This window comes from Carassius gibelio, chromosome A1, assembly GCF_023724105.1.
Source record: "Carassius gibelio isolate Cgi1373 ecotype wild population from Czech Republic chromosome A1, carGib1.2-hapl.c, whole genome shotgun sequence".
Lineage (NCBI taxonomy): Eukaryota > Metazoa > Chordata > Actinopteri > Cypriniformes > Cyprinidae > Carassius > Carassius gibelio.
Window position 1 is genome coordinate 17436109 of NC_068371.1, and position 18858 is coordinate 17454966.

At 38.7% G+C, this 18858-nt stretch overlaps 1 protein-coding gene across 3 annotated transcripts in view; it reads left to right on the top strand.

Moving 5' to 3' along the window:
• The first annotated feature begins 9103 nt into the window (after positions 1-9103).
• The window catches only part of tpp2 (tripeptidyl peptidase 2), a 32476-nt gene continuing 22721 nt past the window's right edge, over positions 9104-18858 (top strand). The window contains exons 1-9 of one of the 3 annotated variants that reach the window (XM_052576499.1): positions 9104-9403; positions 10236-10364; positions 11315-11410; positions 11514-11618; positions 12082-12206; positions 16597-16760; positions 16835-16989; positions 18179-18255; positions 18521-18648. In XM_052576499.1, coding sequence (XP_052432459.1) covers positions 9239-9403; positions 10236-10364; positions 11315-11410; positions 11514-11618; positions 12082-12206; positions 16597-16760; positions 16835-16989; positions 18179-18255; positions 18521-18648 — 1144 coding nt within the window. In that variant the 5' untranslated portion in view covers positions 9104-9238. The remainder of the gene's footprint in view (positions 9404-10235; positions 10365-11314; positions 11411-11513; positions 11619-12081; positions 12207-16596; positions 16761-16834; positions 16990-18178; positions 18256-18520; positions 18649-18858) is intronic. The other 2 variants (XM_052575006.1, XM_052575704.1) reach the window with 2 other exon arrangements.

Consider the following 18858-nt stretch of genomic DNA (forward strand, 5'->3'; position numbering starts at 1 on the left):
CAGAGTTAATGCTAAAAATGCAGTGACAAATCTGCTGAAGAAATTGGTCATGTAACTAGATACGTATTCTACTGTTGTATGGAATTATAAAGGAACATTTGTATTTATTATTTCCACTCACTACCTCAAATCTACACTACCTCCTGAAGTCTAAGATTCTAAGATGTATTTTCTAGCAAAAACTGAAAATTCATCTCTTTTGATGCTACTTGACTTAACTCTAAATTTAGAAGAAAAAAAACTTGTCTTTCTCTAGGTATTCCTTCTCTTTCTAGCTTGTACTTATTTGAACAATGCCTAAAACTTATTGTATTACAAGCACTTTCTGTGTCTGTTTGCCTCTTTAAGAATAATCCCTTTATGTATTTCCCAATTGTCGCTTTGGATAAAATTACTAAATGTAATTTAGCCACAACATGCAACAAGCAGGCACTTTTATCCTAAACAACTACCTTGTGTCTGATAGGCCACATTTACACTGTCAAATGAATATTTCACTCATGGATTTTGATGATGATCAATAGTCATGTTCAGATGTGATCATCAGGCTTTGAGGAAAGTTTATTTGTTCATCTCTCAATCATCATTGTATTGCATTGCTTTATATATTTTGATTGTAAAACTAAGCATTTAAATATCATTATTTTTGTAGATATAGAGTGATGACCAATATTTATATCATTGTATGTATGGTAAGTAGTCTGCTTTACTGTTATACAATCTAAATGATTTACATTACAAGCATTATAATTTCCTCATATAAATATAAGCTTCTGCACCATAATTTTGCTACATATTCTCACTTTATGACCCATAGCCTTATGATTGTTAGAACAGGACAATATTTGGCCAAGATACAACTATTTGAAAATCTGAGGGTACAAAAAAAATCAAAATATTCAGAAAATTACCTTTTTTCCTTTTAGACTTTTTTTTTTACATATCATTCATATATATTCAATAAACTAGATTTTTATAAGTTATTTGATATATCAGACTTTAGAATCAGAATCAGAAAGAGCTTTATTGCCAAGTATGCTTGCACATGCAAGGAATTTGTTTTAGTGACATAAGCTTCCAGTGAACAGAGACAAAAACACACAGAAAAAAACTGCAAATAAATAAACTTTATAAACAGTTGTGCTATAGATTATATTAGAATAGAATTGAGTAAGATGCAGGGATGTACTAGGATGGAGGGATAACAAATAAATATAAGGATATTGCACATTTTTATTACATAAGTGGGGAACATTTAACTGTTAATGAGGTAGATTGCCTGGGGGAAGAAACTGTTCTTGTGCTGAATGTCCTGGTATTTGTGGCTCTGAAGCGCTGGCCAGATGGCAAAAGTTCAAAGATGGGGTAATTTGGATGTGTGCAGTTTCCACTGCAGACACAGTGCTGGTCATGATGGTGAGTGGGGGGAGTGCAGGGGGGTTTCATCTGAAGTCCACTATCATCTTCACTGTTTTGAGCGTGTTCAGCTCCAGGTTGTTAAGACTGCACCAGACAGCCAGCTTGTCAATCTCATGTCTGTAAGCAGACTCGTCACCATCCTGAATGAGACTGATGACTTTAGTGTTGTCTGCAAACTTCAGGAGCTTGACAGAGAGGTCCTTAGATGTGCAGTTGTTGGTGTAGAAGGGAGAAGAGCAGAGGGGAGAGAACACATCCCTGAGGGGCACCAGTGTTGGTGGAGCAGCTGTTTGACATGAATTTCCCCAGTCTCACAAGCTGTTGCCTATCTATCAGAAAGCTGGTGATCCACTGACAGATAGAGCTAGGAACAGAGATCTGGGTCAGTTTGGTCTGGAGGGCTGTTGAGATGATGGATGTTGAAAGCTGAACTAAAGTCCACAAACAGGATCCTCACATAAGTCCCTGTTTTGTCCAGATGTTGCAGGATGAAGTGCAGTCCCATGTTGACTGCATCATCCACAGACCTGTCTGCTCTGTAAACAAACTGCAGGGGGTCCAGTAAGGGTCCAGCGATGTCCTTCAGATAACCAAGAACCAGTTTTTTAAACTACTTAATGACTTTAGATGTCAGAGCCACAGGTCTGTAATCATTAAGTCATGTTATCTTGGGTTTCTTGGAACGGGGATGATGGTGGAGTGTTTGAAGCAGGAAGGAACTTCACACAACCGAATCCCTTTACAGGGTTAAAATGCATTGCAAATCTGCTCAGCACACATGAAAAATTTTACTTTAATGGATAAGTCAGGATACATATACATATCTATATATATCTATATATCTATATCTATCTATATATATATATATATATATATTGTTTTTTTTTGTGTGTGTTTAGGTGTCACGGTTGGTAAACCGTGATCTCTGGGTGTTTGCACTTTGTAGTGAAGTCTGTGTGTTTCGCGTCTGCACTGATTAGTTTGTGGGCGTATCTGTTAATTGTCATCAGCAGCAGCTGTCACTCATTACTCATTCCCTTTATATTGTCTTGTCTCACGTCTTGTGTTTGTGAGATCATTGTTTAATGTCGCTTCCCCTGTTTGTTGGCTTCAGTGTTGTCTGTGTTGGATGTTTGTGTTTTCCCGGAACCTCATCCACTCTCTGCACTTTCACTCTGCCACAAAGACTTACCTTCGGCTCTATTCCCCGCAGTTCCTTTGCCATCCTCTCCTGCTGCCTTCTCACCACCATCATCCGGATTCCTCACCACCTCACCACCATCTTGGATTGTCGTCTTCCCAGCATCATTGTCTCATTTCTTTTTGTTTATTTATTTTCATTAAATTGTATAACTCGCTATTGTTTCCAGTCCTTCATTAACCCCACCGTCATAGAACGATCTCACCGATATGGAAGTAGCGAGCACCAACACCCTCACGGACTTTATGCACCACAGTGTGAAACGAATGGATCAGCAGCAGGAGAGCATCTCGAACACCGGACGCGCTATCCATGCGCTGGTGGCACAGGTGTCCGAGCTCACCCAGCAGATCCATCAGCTCACCTTTTCCACTGCGCCCATTTGTGGGACGCGGCTGCGCTGCCCATCCCCCGGGAGATGCCTCAGGATCACTTCCGGCCAGAGCCGCGACTTCCGGCGCCTGAAAGCTACTCCAGTGAGCCAGCCTTTTGCAGAACTTTCGTGAATAAATGTTCTATGCATTTCGCTTTGCAGCCCCGCACCTTCGCCACCGAGGAATCCAAAGTGCCGTTTACGCTCACGTTACTGTCGGGCAAGGCCACCCTATGGGGGACGGCGGTGTGGGAAATTCAACATCTGTGTTGTGCCTCATTCCACGCCCTCTCGGAGGAGATGAGGAGGGTATTCGATCGAGCCGCGGCTGGCAGGGAGGCTGCTCACCAGCTCTCAGACCTTTGCCAAGGCACGTCATCTGTCACGGATTACTCAATCGAATTCCGTACCCTGGCGGCCGCATGCCAGTCGAACTTGAGAGTTTAGTGGTCTCAGCACTTGTATGGGAGGTCGAGTCGAAGGTCAAGACAAGGGGTAATGCCTCCGTCCAGTTGTCCACTGAACCGTTTATTTGTGCCGGAGGAGTTAAGGTCCGAGGTTGTCCAGTGGGGTCATTGTTCTAATGTAGCTTGTCACCCAGGGATAAGTAGAACTAATTGGTTGGTTAAACAACGATTCTGGTGGCCACGTATGGCTCGTGACGTCCACAAATTTGTTTTGGCTTGTTCAGTTTGCGCCAGTGGTAAGTCATCTAACCAGCCTCCTTATGGGCTTCTTCAACCGCTGTCTGTCCCTTTGATACCCTGGTCCCACATCGCACTAGTTTTTGTTAAATGGCATCTCTAATGGCATGACGGTCGTTTTGACCGTAGTGGACCGATTCTCGAAGGCTGCACATTTATTTCCCTTGCCCAAATTACCTACAGCCAAGGAGACAGAGGTTACTGTCCTAGATCACATCTTTCGGCTTCATGGCCTCCCGGTAGACGTGGTTTCTGACAGGGGATCTCAATTCATATCCAAATTTTGGAAAGAGTTTTGTAAATTGCTAGGAGCGTCAGTTAGCTTGTCTTTGGGCTATCATCCGCAAAGTAACGGACAATCTGAGCGAGCCAACCAAGATTTAGAGAGGACGTTGCGATGTTTGGTCTCCTAAGCCCCTTTCACACTGCACGTCGGACCCGCAATATTCCCGTAACATTGCCTGGTCGCCTTCTGTGTGGAAGCAACCACGTCCCGGAATTGATTACCGAACTGAACCCGGGTCGGGGACATAGTAACATTGCGGTAATCGATCCGGAACGAGCGCTGTGTGAACAAAAGCCAGATCTAATTCCGTATCAAAGTGATGACGCGCGTTATCGCGCGACTCTTTTACCGGCTGTTTTGAAGGAAGATCAACATTCGCGACGAAAACATATGTGCAAACTGTAATGAAGCAGAGATCAGTTAGTTCCTCACTTTCCGCGCTGACGCCGAGATTGTTTGCTTGCTTCAGTTAAAGTATAACGTGCCAAGCGTTGTCGACTCGTACATTACACGTCACGCGTTGATGTCACGTGTCGTTACGGGATCTTCAAGGGTTGTGTGTGAAAGCACGCACATATACCGGGTCATCACTGGCAGTGTGAAAGTGCCAAATCTAGTGACCAGGGAACAATTACAGGAACACTTTACCTCTGTATTTGCCGGAATGGCAGTGTGAAAGGGGCTCAAGAATCCTTCTTCCTGGAGTCAACAACTCTCTATGGTGGAGTACGCCCACAATTCATTGCCAGTGTCAGCTACGGGGCTTTCTCCGTTTCAGTGCAGTTTAGGTTACCAGCCACAAGTTTTTCCCAGTTTGGAATCTGAAGTTGCAGTCCCCTCCGCTCACGCGTTTGTCCAGAGGTGCCACTGCACCTGGACCAGAGCCCGCGAGACTCTGCTCTGCATGAGGGAGCGCACTAAGGCCAAGCCTCAAACTACCTCTAGCGTATAGGGGGATACACTCCACCTTTCATGTGTCCAAAATTAAACCCGTGTTTTATGCACGTATTAATCCGCCTACTCCGGTTCCCCCGCCGCTGCGTCTCGTAGATGGGGAACCGACTTGTTCGATTAATCGTATTCTGGACTCGAGACGGAGGGGACGAGGATTCCAGTAGCTGGTGGACTGGGAAGGTTACGGTCCTCCGGAGGAGAGGAGTTGGGTACCTGCTAGGGACATATTGGATCACTCCCTTATTGATGAATACAATCAGCAGGTAGGCCCTTCTGGGAACTCCAAGAGGAGTTCTTAGAGGGGGGGGGTACTGTCACGGTTGGTAAACCGTGATCTCTGGGTGTTTGCACTTTGTGGTGAAGTCTGTGTTTTTCGCGTCTGCACTGATTAGTTTGTGGGCATCTCCGTTAATTGTCATCAGCAGCAGCTGTCACTCATTACTCATTCCCTATATATTGGCTTGTCTCACGTCTTGTGTTTGTGAGATCGTGAGATCGCACTTTCACTCTGCCACAAAGACTTACCTTCGGCTCTATTCCCCGCAGTTCCTGTGCCATCCTCTCCTGCTGCCTTCTCACCACCATCATCCGGATTCCTCACCACCTCACCACCATCTTGGATTGTCGTCTTCCCAGCATCATTGTCTCATTTCTGTTTGTTTATTTATTTTCATTAAATTGTATAACTCGCTATTGTTTCCAGTCCTTCATTCACACCACCGTCATATTAGGAAACACTTTCATTTCTAAATTTAGTTCATGAGCATGCACTCATCTGATGTTTAATAGGACACATTTACACAGTCAACCTTTTTATTCCACTGCAAATCTTGTTGCATGCATATAAACAGCACATTTTCACATTAAATTTGTGTCACTTTCGAATATAATTATCTGATATCCAATCATCTGACCTAAATCGCTCATATTTGATTCCCTCCTACTTTTATATCTATGACAAAAAACATTAGCAAATATGCAAATGCCAGGTCTGTGTACAATGCCTTGGCCTTGCAATGTCCTTTGTCTCTGAATGTGTGAGGATGTGGGAGACAGATGTTCTTTTTATAAACTGATCATCAGCACATCAGTGCTTTAATTTCATTCACAAGTCAAAGAAACAATAGAGATGAGCTGGAAATAGCAGTTCAGATCAGCATGCATGCACACACACACACACACACACACACAAACACACACACATACACACACAAAACTACATAGCTGGCTTGTCTTGTTGCAGGGGTGGAAATGCCTCTCTGCACGCACTGGATTCAGAATGAGAAAACACAGAGATAATATGTCCATGTGGAGATTAATATGAGAAATAAAGTGTCTTTTTCTAGAATGAGGAACGTTTTGAGTGCCAAATACAACACATCCAAATGAAATGCAGAAAACACAGCAGTAAAATCCATATTCATAAAGCGTCCGTTGTGCTGCTTTAATATGTTTCTATAATCGCTTCTGTCCCAGATTCTCATACTTCTATACAGCAAACACTAGAAGTCATTACACACTGTTTCGTTATTTAATTTCCCTTGCTTACATACAGTACTTTGGTAATACGAGTGCATTACTGTGGTAATTCTGCACTTTGTTTTCGTAAACTGCACACTATTGTGCTGATTTGATACTTTGTAAGTCTCTCCTGTAAGAAAAGAGAAATCAGAAATGAGATCCTTTTCATTTAACTCTATTGTTCTGCTTCATAGCAATTAGATAAAATCGAGAAATGGAGACAGAATTATCCTGTTTCTCAGAATTTTCTCTTGCAAACAAAGACTATCATGTCACAGTAATCTCACATCTCCTTTAGATATCGTAGAAGAGATCTCAGCAATGTCTCAAACTGTCTGCAGTCAAATGTCATATTCTGAAGATGATGACTTTCTCATCAAAAGTTTCAACTTCAAAACACAAAAGTGCACAATCTGGCACCGAGAAAGTGAAACACCCTCTTTACTTTTGAAAACATGATGATGGAGGTTTTTGTTGTGTATTTGATTATTAGAAACTAATTGAAAATATGATTTCTTCTAATTCATGGAAGTGAATTCACTAGCCGTCAAAAGTCTGGACACATTGTTGAATCGATAGGTATCAATACAAAATATGAAACATTTCAAAATCTTTATTTTATGTACAGTTTTTTTTATTTATATGTTTGAATATATAGTAGCTACTCATCATCAATACATCATCAATTGCTCACCATAAATGTAAACTCCTTTAGTGTTTAAAATCATCCTGGGAGTCCCAACCCCTAACTGCTAGTGTACGTACATGTTAATACACAAACATGTTCTCTAATTCATTCATAATGATGTTCCTCTGTAAAGAGAATCAGACCATGAATAGTGGAGTTACAGCACACATTCAAACTAGTTTTTCAATAATCACCAGTCTTTTAGAGAAGAGAAGTGTGCTTCTGAAGGATTTAACTGACCTTGAGAGCAGTTACACAAAGTGAAAGCTGCTTGTATTTAACACACATATGCAATCAAAGCAGAACAAGCACTTTACCAAATCTCAGGATGGGGTTTTAATATTTCTCACCACCAGGTTAGCAGTATGTTGGAAGTCACTCCTCATACTTTGGGCTATGTATAATAATCATAGTGGAACAATAAAGCCATCTAGTGGTTGAACACATTTAGCCACATAACTCAGGGAATGCTTTATATGATTTCACTGACAGGGTTTAGATTAAAACAGTATTAAATTTAAATTGAGACATTTAAGCTTTTATTATTATTATTATTATTATTATTATTATTATTGTTATTAATATTTTAATGTCTCTTATTGAAAAAAAAAGATATATCAAAAATGTCAGTGCTTTCAGTTAATACAGCTCAAACACATTTTAGTCTCGGACTAGGATTGAGCGTCTGTGAAACTGGGCACAAACAAACATTCATGAACATTACCCACAAAATTAAAATTCTTGTTTACTCACCCTCATGTCAGTCTAGATTCATAAACTGTTAAAACATTATCAAGTATCCTGACAGTAATCCATATGACTTGTGCACTATATTTTCTGTATTCTGAAGTCATAGAATAATTTTGAATGAAGTACAGATGTTAATTAAACTACATGGCGAGTAAATGTTTCTGTTTTGTTTTGTTTTTTACTATTAGTTTCAAATGTACTGTACAATACATGCATTCATACCCAGGTAACAGGGAAAGTCCTCAGAACTTTGACTAATGTTCCTGCAAGGTTCTCTCAAAGTGGAACAAACATTCTACCAGTGACATTAATAGAATGTTCATTTGGTCAGTTATTTGGTCTTTATAAATGTTCTCAAAATGTTAGCCCAAAAATATTATTTATGCATCATTCATGGAGCGTTTTATTCCTGAAACATTTAAGTCGCTTCAGTAACTTTTTTGAAATGTTACTGCTTGTTTCAGAATGTTCAGGGTACATTCAAAAGTAACATTACAATGTTTGCAACATGATAAAATGTTTCCTTAATGTTTGAATAAAAATAAATAAAATAAAAACGTTTTTAAAACATTAAAAAAATTAAAATAAATATAGAAGTTTTGAACATTCAGAGAACGTTCAGAAATAATGTTTTCATAACTTTATGGGAATGTAAGCAAAATGTTCTTAGAACATGTTTTTGTTTGCTTGGCAGACTTATTTATTTATATATTAAAAATCTAATTTACTTACAAATGAGCATAACACAAGCTTAAATGAGCGTAAAGGTCAAATCAGAATCAGAATCAGAAAGAGCTTTATTGCCAAGTATGCTTGCACATACAAGGAATTTGTTGTAGTGACATAAGCTTCCAGTGCACAGAGACAACAACACACAGAAAAAAATGAAAAAATTAGGCAAATAAATAAGAGTATAAACAATTGTGCTTTAAATGATAATGGAATAAGATTGAGTAAGATGCAGAGATGTACTAGGATTGAGGGGTAACAAATAAATATAAGGATATTGCAAATTTTTACTGCATAAGCATAAGTGGGGATTGGGGAACATTTAAATAATTCCAGTAAAATGAGCAGAATACCTGTACCGTTATTATTATGTAAGGTTAAACGTTATTAAATAAGTTATTAAAGATATGAATATTATGTGTGCACGAACTATTAACTAAACCAAATGAAATGTGAGATGGAGCTGTGTGTGTTACACAAACTGTGGTGTGTTACCGGTGACTGTGTGTGATAGTGTTACTGCACCTTTAAGAGAGTCGCTCGGCTCTCTCGCACATTGTGTCTTTACCGGTTCGACGTTGTCGTGTTGTTTTCTGTCTCAATCTGTACCGTCATGTCTGCTCATTCCGCTGAAGATCCGTTCCCTTTTCACGGGCTGCTTCCGAAAAAAGAGACTGGCGCTGCCTCGTTCCTCACTAAATTCCCTGAGTACGATGGCCGAGGGGTGCTTATCGCGATTCTCGACACCGGGGTGGACCCAGGGGCCCCGGGCATGCAGGTAAATTGAGCCCGCGGCTGCGGTTCATCACTAGGCCGCAGTGGGTTTTTTCTCCAGTTTAGGGGACCACACATACCGGACATTACCAGAACTAGGGTTTCATATTTAAACAACGAAGCTCTAACATATACGAAGTAAATAAAGGTGAATAAAGCTGTAAAATACACTAACGACATATTTGAAAAGACAAGCTGTGTCATCCTCATGAATGGCTATTTACTTCAATGGCTATTTACAAAGGACTAACGTTACCATATCAATATAATCCTTTATTTGAGCTACCATGGTATTTTAAGGAAAATATTATATTATATATTCCATGATAAATTAATATGTTAGTAATTTATACTGTTAGATCTCAAAGAACCTTTATATATGACAAAGGATGTTTCAAAAACTAGTGAGTTTGCCTACATAGACAGCTCTATCTCATTTGATAACATGTTATTGATTTTAAGGCACAACTAGTTAGTGCTGTTTTGTGTGTTCTAATTAGTGTTCACAAAAAACGCATGATTTGTTTTGTGTTGTTGTGTTTAACTTGAGCTGTAAGCTGCAGCTGTTTTGAGCTTTCACTCAACTGTCAGGGATTGTCTCATTTCTGTCTGTCCATCATCATTTATGAAAGAAGAATGATCCTATAACACTCAAATGGTAACATGTGAGCTGATCTGTGCAAATTATACTCAAACACAGATTATTTATCATAAATATACAGTCATGCGTGCGTCTCGTTTTAACATCTAAGTTTTCAAATGCAACCCGCTGTGAATCTGATACGATTTGTCTGACTCCAGACTGATGCTGAAATATGTCATCCTCTTTCATGTAGACCACAACAGATGGGAAACCCAAGATTGTGGACATCATCGACACGACGGGGAGCGGTGATGTGAACATGTGCACTGTGGTGGAGGTGAAGGACGAGGTCGTGACCGGACTGACGGGACGCACACTCAAAGTAAGAGCGCTCGTATTCTGCACCTTTATATTAGGAGCCGCTGTCATTCATTACAGTTTACACAAGCTTTCAGATGCTCAGGTTACTAAAACTAAATCTGTGTGACTATCACAACACATTTCCATCTCATATTTCACCATAAAATCAAAGGAAAGAAAATAAGAGATTATATTTTGGATTTAGAAAATGCAAACTGCTACAGAACCATTAGGATTTTCTACATTGTGACATTTTAATTTTAATCCTTAATGCAAAAGTACTCCGCAAACACTTTCAAAAATGTTTTAACAGTCAACCCTACATCCATTTTTGAGTTTTCATTCAAAGCAAACTTATTTAGGATTTTAAATTGATCTTTTATAGTATTCTAACTTATTTTTCACGAAAATAGCCAAGGAAGCTGGCATGGCATTAAAACACCAACAATTGCAAAACATATAAATCTCTCATTACTGTGTGTTAGGCATTGTTTAACTTTTTAAGATATTCATGTTTTACTAAGTGGTATTTCTAATTTCTTAGTACGATATTTTTAGTTGTTTTAGGAGTTTTAGGAGTTGTCAAACAAATTATTTTATTTCAGTATTACAACAAATATTACTATAGTATACAAATCATGTGCAAAATCATGTAGTTTGCCATTTTTGCCATTTGAGTGCATGTCATGAAAATAATATCAAATGTAGCATTTATTCCCTCATGCAATATTTATGTATTTATTGAAGTGTCAAAGAATCCAACCGAACAATATAATTATCTTCCCACCTCAAAATATAGTTTAAAAAATATATATAAATATTTTTTAAATAATAACTTGATAAAAAAAAAAAATTGTGTGCTGGGGTAAAATGATAGTCAGACAGGTTCTCGACATGATTCACTCCTCAATATTTTAATAACCAGACTATTGCGTTTCAGTAACAAACTAAAGGTTTCCTGTTTCTTTTCAGATTCCTGCTGCTTGGGTGAATCCATCTGGAAAGTATCACATTGGAATAAAGAACGGTTATGATTTTTTCCCTAAAGCTCTCAAAGAGAGAATACAGGTAACGCATGATGATTTGGCTGTGCTGATGTTGTGCACATGTCAGCTTCATACAAGTGCATGTTTTGTCTCGTTTATACATGATTCCATGTCTGGTGATTCAGAAAGAGCGTAAGGAGAAGCTGTGGGATCCAGCACATAGAGCAGCTCTCGCTGAGGCCAGTCGCAGGATCGAAGAGTTCGACCAGACTCACCCAAACCCATCACAGGTCAGATTGCTGCAAAGATTCGCATGCTTGAATAAGTGATGACATTTTTTATTTACCATATTTTTCGGACACTAAGTCGCACTGGTAAAACATTACTGTCTACAGCCACAAGAGGGCGCTCTGTTTATTAGGGGTATGCTAAAGGAACAATAAGCAGCATAGAGCGCCCTCTCGCGGCTATAGACGGTAATGTTTTCTCTTGGTTCATTTCTCCCGGTTCATGTCAAATTAATTTTGATAAATAATTCGCACCTGACTATAAGTCGCAGGACCAGCCAAACTATGAAAAGAAGTGCGACTTATAGTCCGGAAATATGGTATATAAATATGTCTTAGTAGCTTTTTTTTGTTATGTAAAGGCTGCAAATAAAACATGAGAAAATAAGGTATTTTTCTATAATGCTTGCCAGTTGTTTTGCATGTTGAATATAGCTTAAAATAAATGATGTGATTGCGTTGTCAGATGGAGAAACTACAGAAGGAGGAACTACAGTGTCACGTGGAGCTGTTAGGAAGCCTGGAGAAGAAGTACAGTGATCCAGGGCCGGTTTATGACTGTATATCTTGGCACGACGGTGTCACATGGAGGTCAGAACATTCTCTACTAAACCACCAGCTTTAAAGAAATAGTTCACCCCAAAATGGAAAAATTGCTGAAAATGTCCTCACCCTCAGGCCATCTAAAAAGTAGATGAGTTTAATTTTCATCAGATTTGGGGATATGTAGTAGGGATGCTCGTTTTGGTTAATTTCCCCGACTGACAACTGCCACTCATTATCCGAACATAACTTTAACATTAACTGATAAGATTTGAATATTAAATTAGTATTAAATAAATAATAGAATGGATGAGTGTCTTGTGCCCATTAAAAATACACCTACAGCACTTCTGAGAACAAGATAAACAGAATAAAATAATTCTAATAAAGGACTCTTTTTGTGCTTTCTAGGCTATAACCCATTCAGAATTTGACTCATAGATTCACTCTATGATAATCATTCATCCAGTATTGCCTTTTGCGATTATGTTGCCTTTACCACTTCAGTTAAGTGTAAGTGGAGCGGGTGCTTACACAGTGAAATATGTCTGTAGGCATGTATCGACAAACCCCCATGAGTTAACAAATATATATCAGAGATTTTTCTTCCACAAGGCTGCAAACTTGAAAAAAAACAACAACAACATTTAACACGTTTAATCAGTATTTTTTTTTTTTTTTTTTTTACTTTTGGTTAAAGTCTTAGTTCAACCAAAAATGAAAATGATGTCATTAATCACTCACCCTCATGTTCTTCCAAACCAGTAAGACCTCCGTTCATCTGCAGAACACAGTTTTAGATATTTTAGATTTAGTCCGAGAGCTTTCTTTCCCTCCATTGAAAGCGTGTGTACGGTAAACTGTCCATGTCCAGAAAGGTAAGAAAAACATCATCAAAGTAGTCCATGTGACATCAGAGGGTCAGTTGGAATTTGTTGAAGCATAGAAAATACATTTTGGTCCAAAAATTACAAAAATTATGACTTTAACTCAACTCCACTTTATTTATAAAGCACTTTCAACACCACAAGTGGAACCAAAGTACTGTACAGAAAGTATAAAAGAGAAACATAAAAAACAAAAAAACAGACAAATAACATGCACACAAAGCATTGTCAAAAGCTAAAGAAAATAAAATAAGTTTTAAGCGCACTCTGAAAAACACCCAATAAAGGACAAGTTTCTACAGACAGAGAAAGGTCATTCCAAAGCCTAGGAGCTGCAACAGAAAACGCCAGATCACCTTTACATTTTAAACGTGTTCTTGGAACCACAAGAAGCAACTGATCATTTGAGCGCAGAGATCTGCTGGATTGACAGCGGCTGATTAAATCAGTAACATACTCAGGGGCTAGACCATGCAGAGACTTACAACGTAAGTACAACAGCGCTTTGTATTGAATTCTGTATCATATGGGTAACCAATGTAATTGAATTAAAACCGGAGTAATGTGTTCTCTTTTCTTAATACCCATTAAAAGTCTGGCAGCTAATTTCTGAATGAGCTGCAAATGGGAGAGAGAAGCCTGAATCACACCCAGATACTTAGCCTGAATCACACCCAGATACTATAGTAATAGATTACTATAATCCAAACGTGAAGACACCAAGCCGTGAACAACCTTCTCCATATCTTTTAAAGTAAGAATGTATTTCAGAAACTATTCTTAAAAACAGCATTGATTTGCTGCTCAAATTTAAGCTCAGAGTCAAAAATGACTCCAAGGTTCCTCACGCTAGACAGGTTTTTCCAAGGGAAACAACCCCAGGCAGTCATCATCCACACACCCCTTATTTCCAAATAACATGATTTCAGTTTAATCCTCATTTAATTGGAGAAAGTTATTTGCAAGCCAGCACTTAACTTCTGCCAAACATGCATGAAAAGACTGAATGGCACTTCTATGCCCATGTTCCATTGGTACATAAATTTGAGAATCATCTGCATAAAGATGATACTGAATCCCAAATTTCTCAAAAAATAGAACCTAGAGGGAGCAAATAAAGGGAAAATAAAATTGGCCCCAGTATTGAGCCTTGTGGAACCCCACACACAAGGGGAACAATGGAAGAAAAATAATCCCCTAAACTGACTGAGAGAGTCCTATCCTTCAAATAGGAAGAGAACCATTTCAGGGCTAATGAACACCAACCTGATCCCTAAGATGATCAATGAGAATGTTATGATCAGCTGTATCAAATGCCACTGTAAGATCTAACAACAGCAAGACACACGGTTTACAGAATCAACACCTCGTAGGATATCATTAGACACCCTCAAAAGAGCCGATTCTGTACTATGACCAACTCTAAAACCTGACTGGAATCTATCGTATATGTTATTCCTAATGAAAAAGTAATTAAGCTGTGCGTGCACAATTCTTTTTCGAGTACCTTTGAAATCAAAGGCAATTTTGAAATTGGATAAAAACTACTCAAATAGGTCTAAGCTGTTTTAAAAAAAAAAGGGGCTTTATTCATCATTGTGTTCTCTTCCGGGTCTGTTGTGAGTGCGTTCAGTGTAGTGGTGTCCGGTTCGTGAACTAATCATTTGATTTAACCTGTTATTCTTACTGAACCGGTTGAACCAAATCACCAAATCGATCTGAATCGTTTGAAACTGTTCGCGTCTCCAATAAGCATTAATCCAGAAACGCCTTAAGCTGTTAACTTTTTAACTGTTAACTTGTGGCTGACACTCCCTCTGAGTTCAAATAAACCAATATCCCGGAGTAATTCATTTACTCAAACAGTACACTGACTGAACTGCTGTGAAGAGAGAACTGAAGATAAACACAGAGCCGAGCCAGATAACGAATGAAAGATTGACTCGTTCTCGAGTCAAGAACTGGTTGCATCAGTTTTTGGATCACCAGTACACTGAACCGAGAACTGTTTCTGTCGGATCCGTCCGGTTTGAGAACTTAGGAGCTGATGATACTGTGCATGCGTGATTCAGTGTGAAGCAGGCTGACACACAGTGTGTCTGAACCGAACTGGTTCTTTTGGTGATTGATTCTGAACTGATTCTGTGCTAATGTTATGAGCGCGGGTAAACCAAAGGCTTGGATGAAGGGCAATCAATCAATGACGTCATTACGTCGAGCACAAAAGAACTGGTATACTGTTTTTTTTAACTGGTTTATTGAATCAAACTGTCCGAAAGAACCGGTTCGTGGAAAAGAACCGAACTTCCTATCACTACTGCAGTGACTTACATCAGCAGCGTCACTGCGAAGTCGTGAACGCGGATTGACAACAGACCCTGAATAGAATACAATGCTGATTAAAGTCGTAGTTTTTGTTATTTTTGGACCAAAATTTATTTTTGATGCTTCAACAAATTCTAACTGACCCTCTGATGACACGGAATACTTTGTTGATGTTTTTATTACCTTTCTAATAGGCCTAATAATCTAATGTGATTTTCATGCACATCTCCTCAGTAATGGTCCTCCTGTGATTAGTAGTATATCTCCAGCACATGAGTTCAGATCAGGGTTGCCAAGCTTTCAAAACAAAACCTACCCAATTGCTTCTCAAAACTAGTCCAATCGCGTTTCTTTCCGGGCGATTAAAAATACATGTTTTTTGGAAGGGTTCCCCTGGTAATATGCGCATTTTAGGGGATAAACATCACGTTATTGGTACTGGGGTCACTTCGACAACCGGTCATGAAAAACAACCTCAGACTTGGCAACACTAGTTGGCATTTACTACACAGAGCCTTAGTTCACTGAAAATCTACACAAAATCGATTTTAAAATTCGCAGGCGATTCTTTGTTGATTTTGAAAGCACTTTTGTGTAGCTTGTCGGTGGACTACGACTCTGTAGTAAAAACCGTTCCACCTGAACCAGTGTTGCCAAGTCTGCGGTTGTTTTTCATGTCCGCGGGTTGAAGGGGCTCCCCAATAACATGATATTTAACCCCTAAAATGCAAATTTTACTAAGGCAACCCTGCCAAAGCACATATATTGTAAACCCGGAATGCAATTTTTATTGGGGAACCTCCAGGAAATGCGATTTGGCTAGTTTTGGACTACTTTTTTGAAGCGACTGGGCAGGATTTCTTGTGAAAACCTGGCAACCCTGATCTGAACGCACATGCTGGAGATGTACTTACAGGAGCTAGATTTTATCCAGAAGCAATGGTTTGAAGTCAAAAATGTCTTGATGGATTTGTTTCTTACAAACACACAGCTTTTGGCTCCACAAGACGTTAATTGATGGACTGGAGTCATGTGGATTATTATGATGTTATTATCAGCTGTTTGGACTCTCATTCTGATGACACTCATTCACTGCAGAGGAAACATTGATGAGTAAATGAAACAGTGCTACCAACTCATCTATATATTAGATTGCCTGGGTGAGCACATTGTCAGTGTATTAGTAAGATATTTATCTTGTCCTCAATCTCGTGTGTGCGTGTCAGGGCTGTGGTGGACACTTCTGAGACTGGAGACCTGTCGTCCTGCTCTGTCCTGAGCCCATATCGAGAGAGACAGGAATATGCCACTCTGGGATACGCAGAGATGCTCAATTACTCCATAAACATCTATGACGAGGGAAACACTCTGTGTATTGTCACCAGTGGAGGTGAGACGGAGGGTAATGAAACGTATAGAAATTGATCATTGACATGCTTTACACTGATCAGTATGTGTGTGCAGGAGCTCATGGGACACACGTCGCCAGCATTGCAGCGGGTCACTTCCCTGATGAGCCGGAGCGAAATGGTGTCGCTCCAGGGGCTCAGATCCTGGCTGTGAAGATCGGAGACACCCGCCTCAGCACCATGGAGACGGGCACCGGCCTCATACGAGCTGTAAGTCCTCATGACATCACTGTGGATAACATGAGTCCAGCTGACAGGCTTCCATACATCATCAAGAACCATTAAAACTCTTCAGTCAGGGCTAGTTTAGAATTATCTTTGAACTTTTATAGTAGTTAAAAAAAATATATATATATATTTCAGGTTTCATTTTAATTTTAGTTCGAGCAGTTTTGTCATGCTTTTTTTTTTTTTTTTAACATTTAAAAAACATTTCTAAAATAAGTGTAAATATTTTTTATTTTATTTATGATTTGGTCATTTTAATTATTTTATTTCAGTTAGTTGGCAAACCAGCATTTCTAATTTTCATTCAAGTTTTTCATGTAATATTTTAATTTTATTTCTTCTTTTAGTTAGCAAAAACAATTGTTAATGGTTTGTTTCCAATAATAACACTTTAATCACATAATAAATGTATGTGTTATTCATAAGATACAAAAAAAAAATCAAACCATGTAAAAACATTTTTTGTGTTATTTGTTTTATATTATATTGTACTTTATTTTATCAATATTTGTAAGGTGTCTATAAAAAAAATGCATTATTATTATTATAATATTTTTTTTAGGTGATAAACACACTTTGTGGTCAGTGGGTGATGGTGATGGTTAATCAGGATGTTATTGACCAAAAATGATATCTCACGTATTTTTTTTTTTTTTAATTTTGGTGATACCTGATGCATATATATGGGTTTTATTTTTTCAAAGAGCTCCATTACAATAGTGCTTTTGCTAATACTGCTCTCATAAAACTACAGTTATTTGTGTTAAATGAAGGATTTAACTTCCAACAACGAATGATTGAACAAAATTAATATTAATATAGGCAGAATTAATGTGATTCGAATCTATTGTGTGCCGCTTAATTGACATGCAACCTCACTTATATGGAGCTTGTGTTTAGAGAAGCACTCTGTGTCCTCATTTTTTTAAATGCATTTGCAACATCAGTTTAATGATATATCTTACAAAGTTTGTATACCGCCCAGCCTTAGTAGTCAGTGAGATGAACGACACCAAACTTTTTTACATCTACTAAAAATAAGCATCTGACTCAAACATGCTGAGATTAAGAAAAGTGAAATCCAGATCCTGTCAATACAGACACTTGATCTGATGAATAACTCCTTCATCATGGTTGCTTTATTGATGTTATTTGTGATCTTCATTTGCAGATGATTGAAGTCATAAACTATAAGTGTGATCTTGTGAACTACAGTTACGGGGAGGCGACACACTGGCCGAACTCAGGGTGAGGCACTCGCACTGCGCTTCTGATGACAACTGACAGCTGAAAAAATATACATTCAAAGTCAAGTCACATGTGTTTCTATATCGCTTTATACAATACAGATTGTTTCAATGCAGCTTCATAGAAATAAACCAGGAAATTTCAATTATAAAGCAAATTTATTTCAGCAGTAAAGCAGATGAGAAAGCTCTGATCTTGTGTTGATAAACAGCTGGATGGAGCATGACATTATTAACTTGAGCGCGATCCATGTCTGTTTCTTCAGGAGAATCTGTGAGATCATCACAGAAGCTGTACAGAAGTATAATGTGTTGTTTGTCTCGAGCGCTGGGAATAACGGCCCGTGTCTGTCCACCGTGGGCTGCCCCGGAGGAACCACCAGCAGTGTGATCGGTACTGACCTTACAATTGTGTTTACATAGAATATTGAATTATACACAAATCCAGCAATGACAAGAAATATAACAATAACAAACAATGATACATTGTTTTTATTCAAATAAGGAGATGACATGAAATGCAGATAAAAATATAATTCGGGGGAAGTCGTGTGTTCCATTGTTTTAGTTTCAGTCTTAGAGGGCCAGAGTCCTGCAGAGTTTA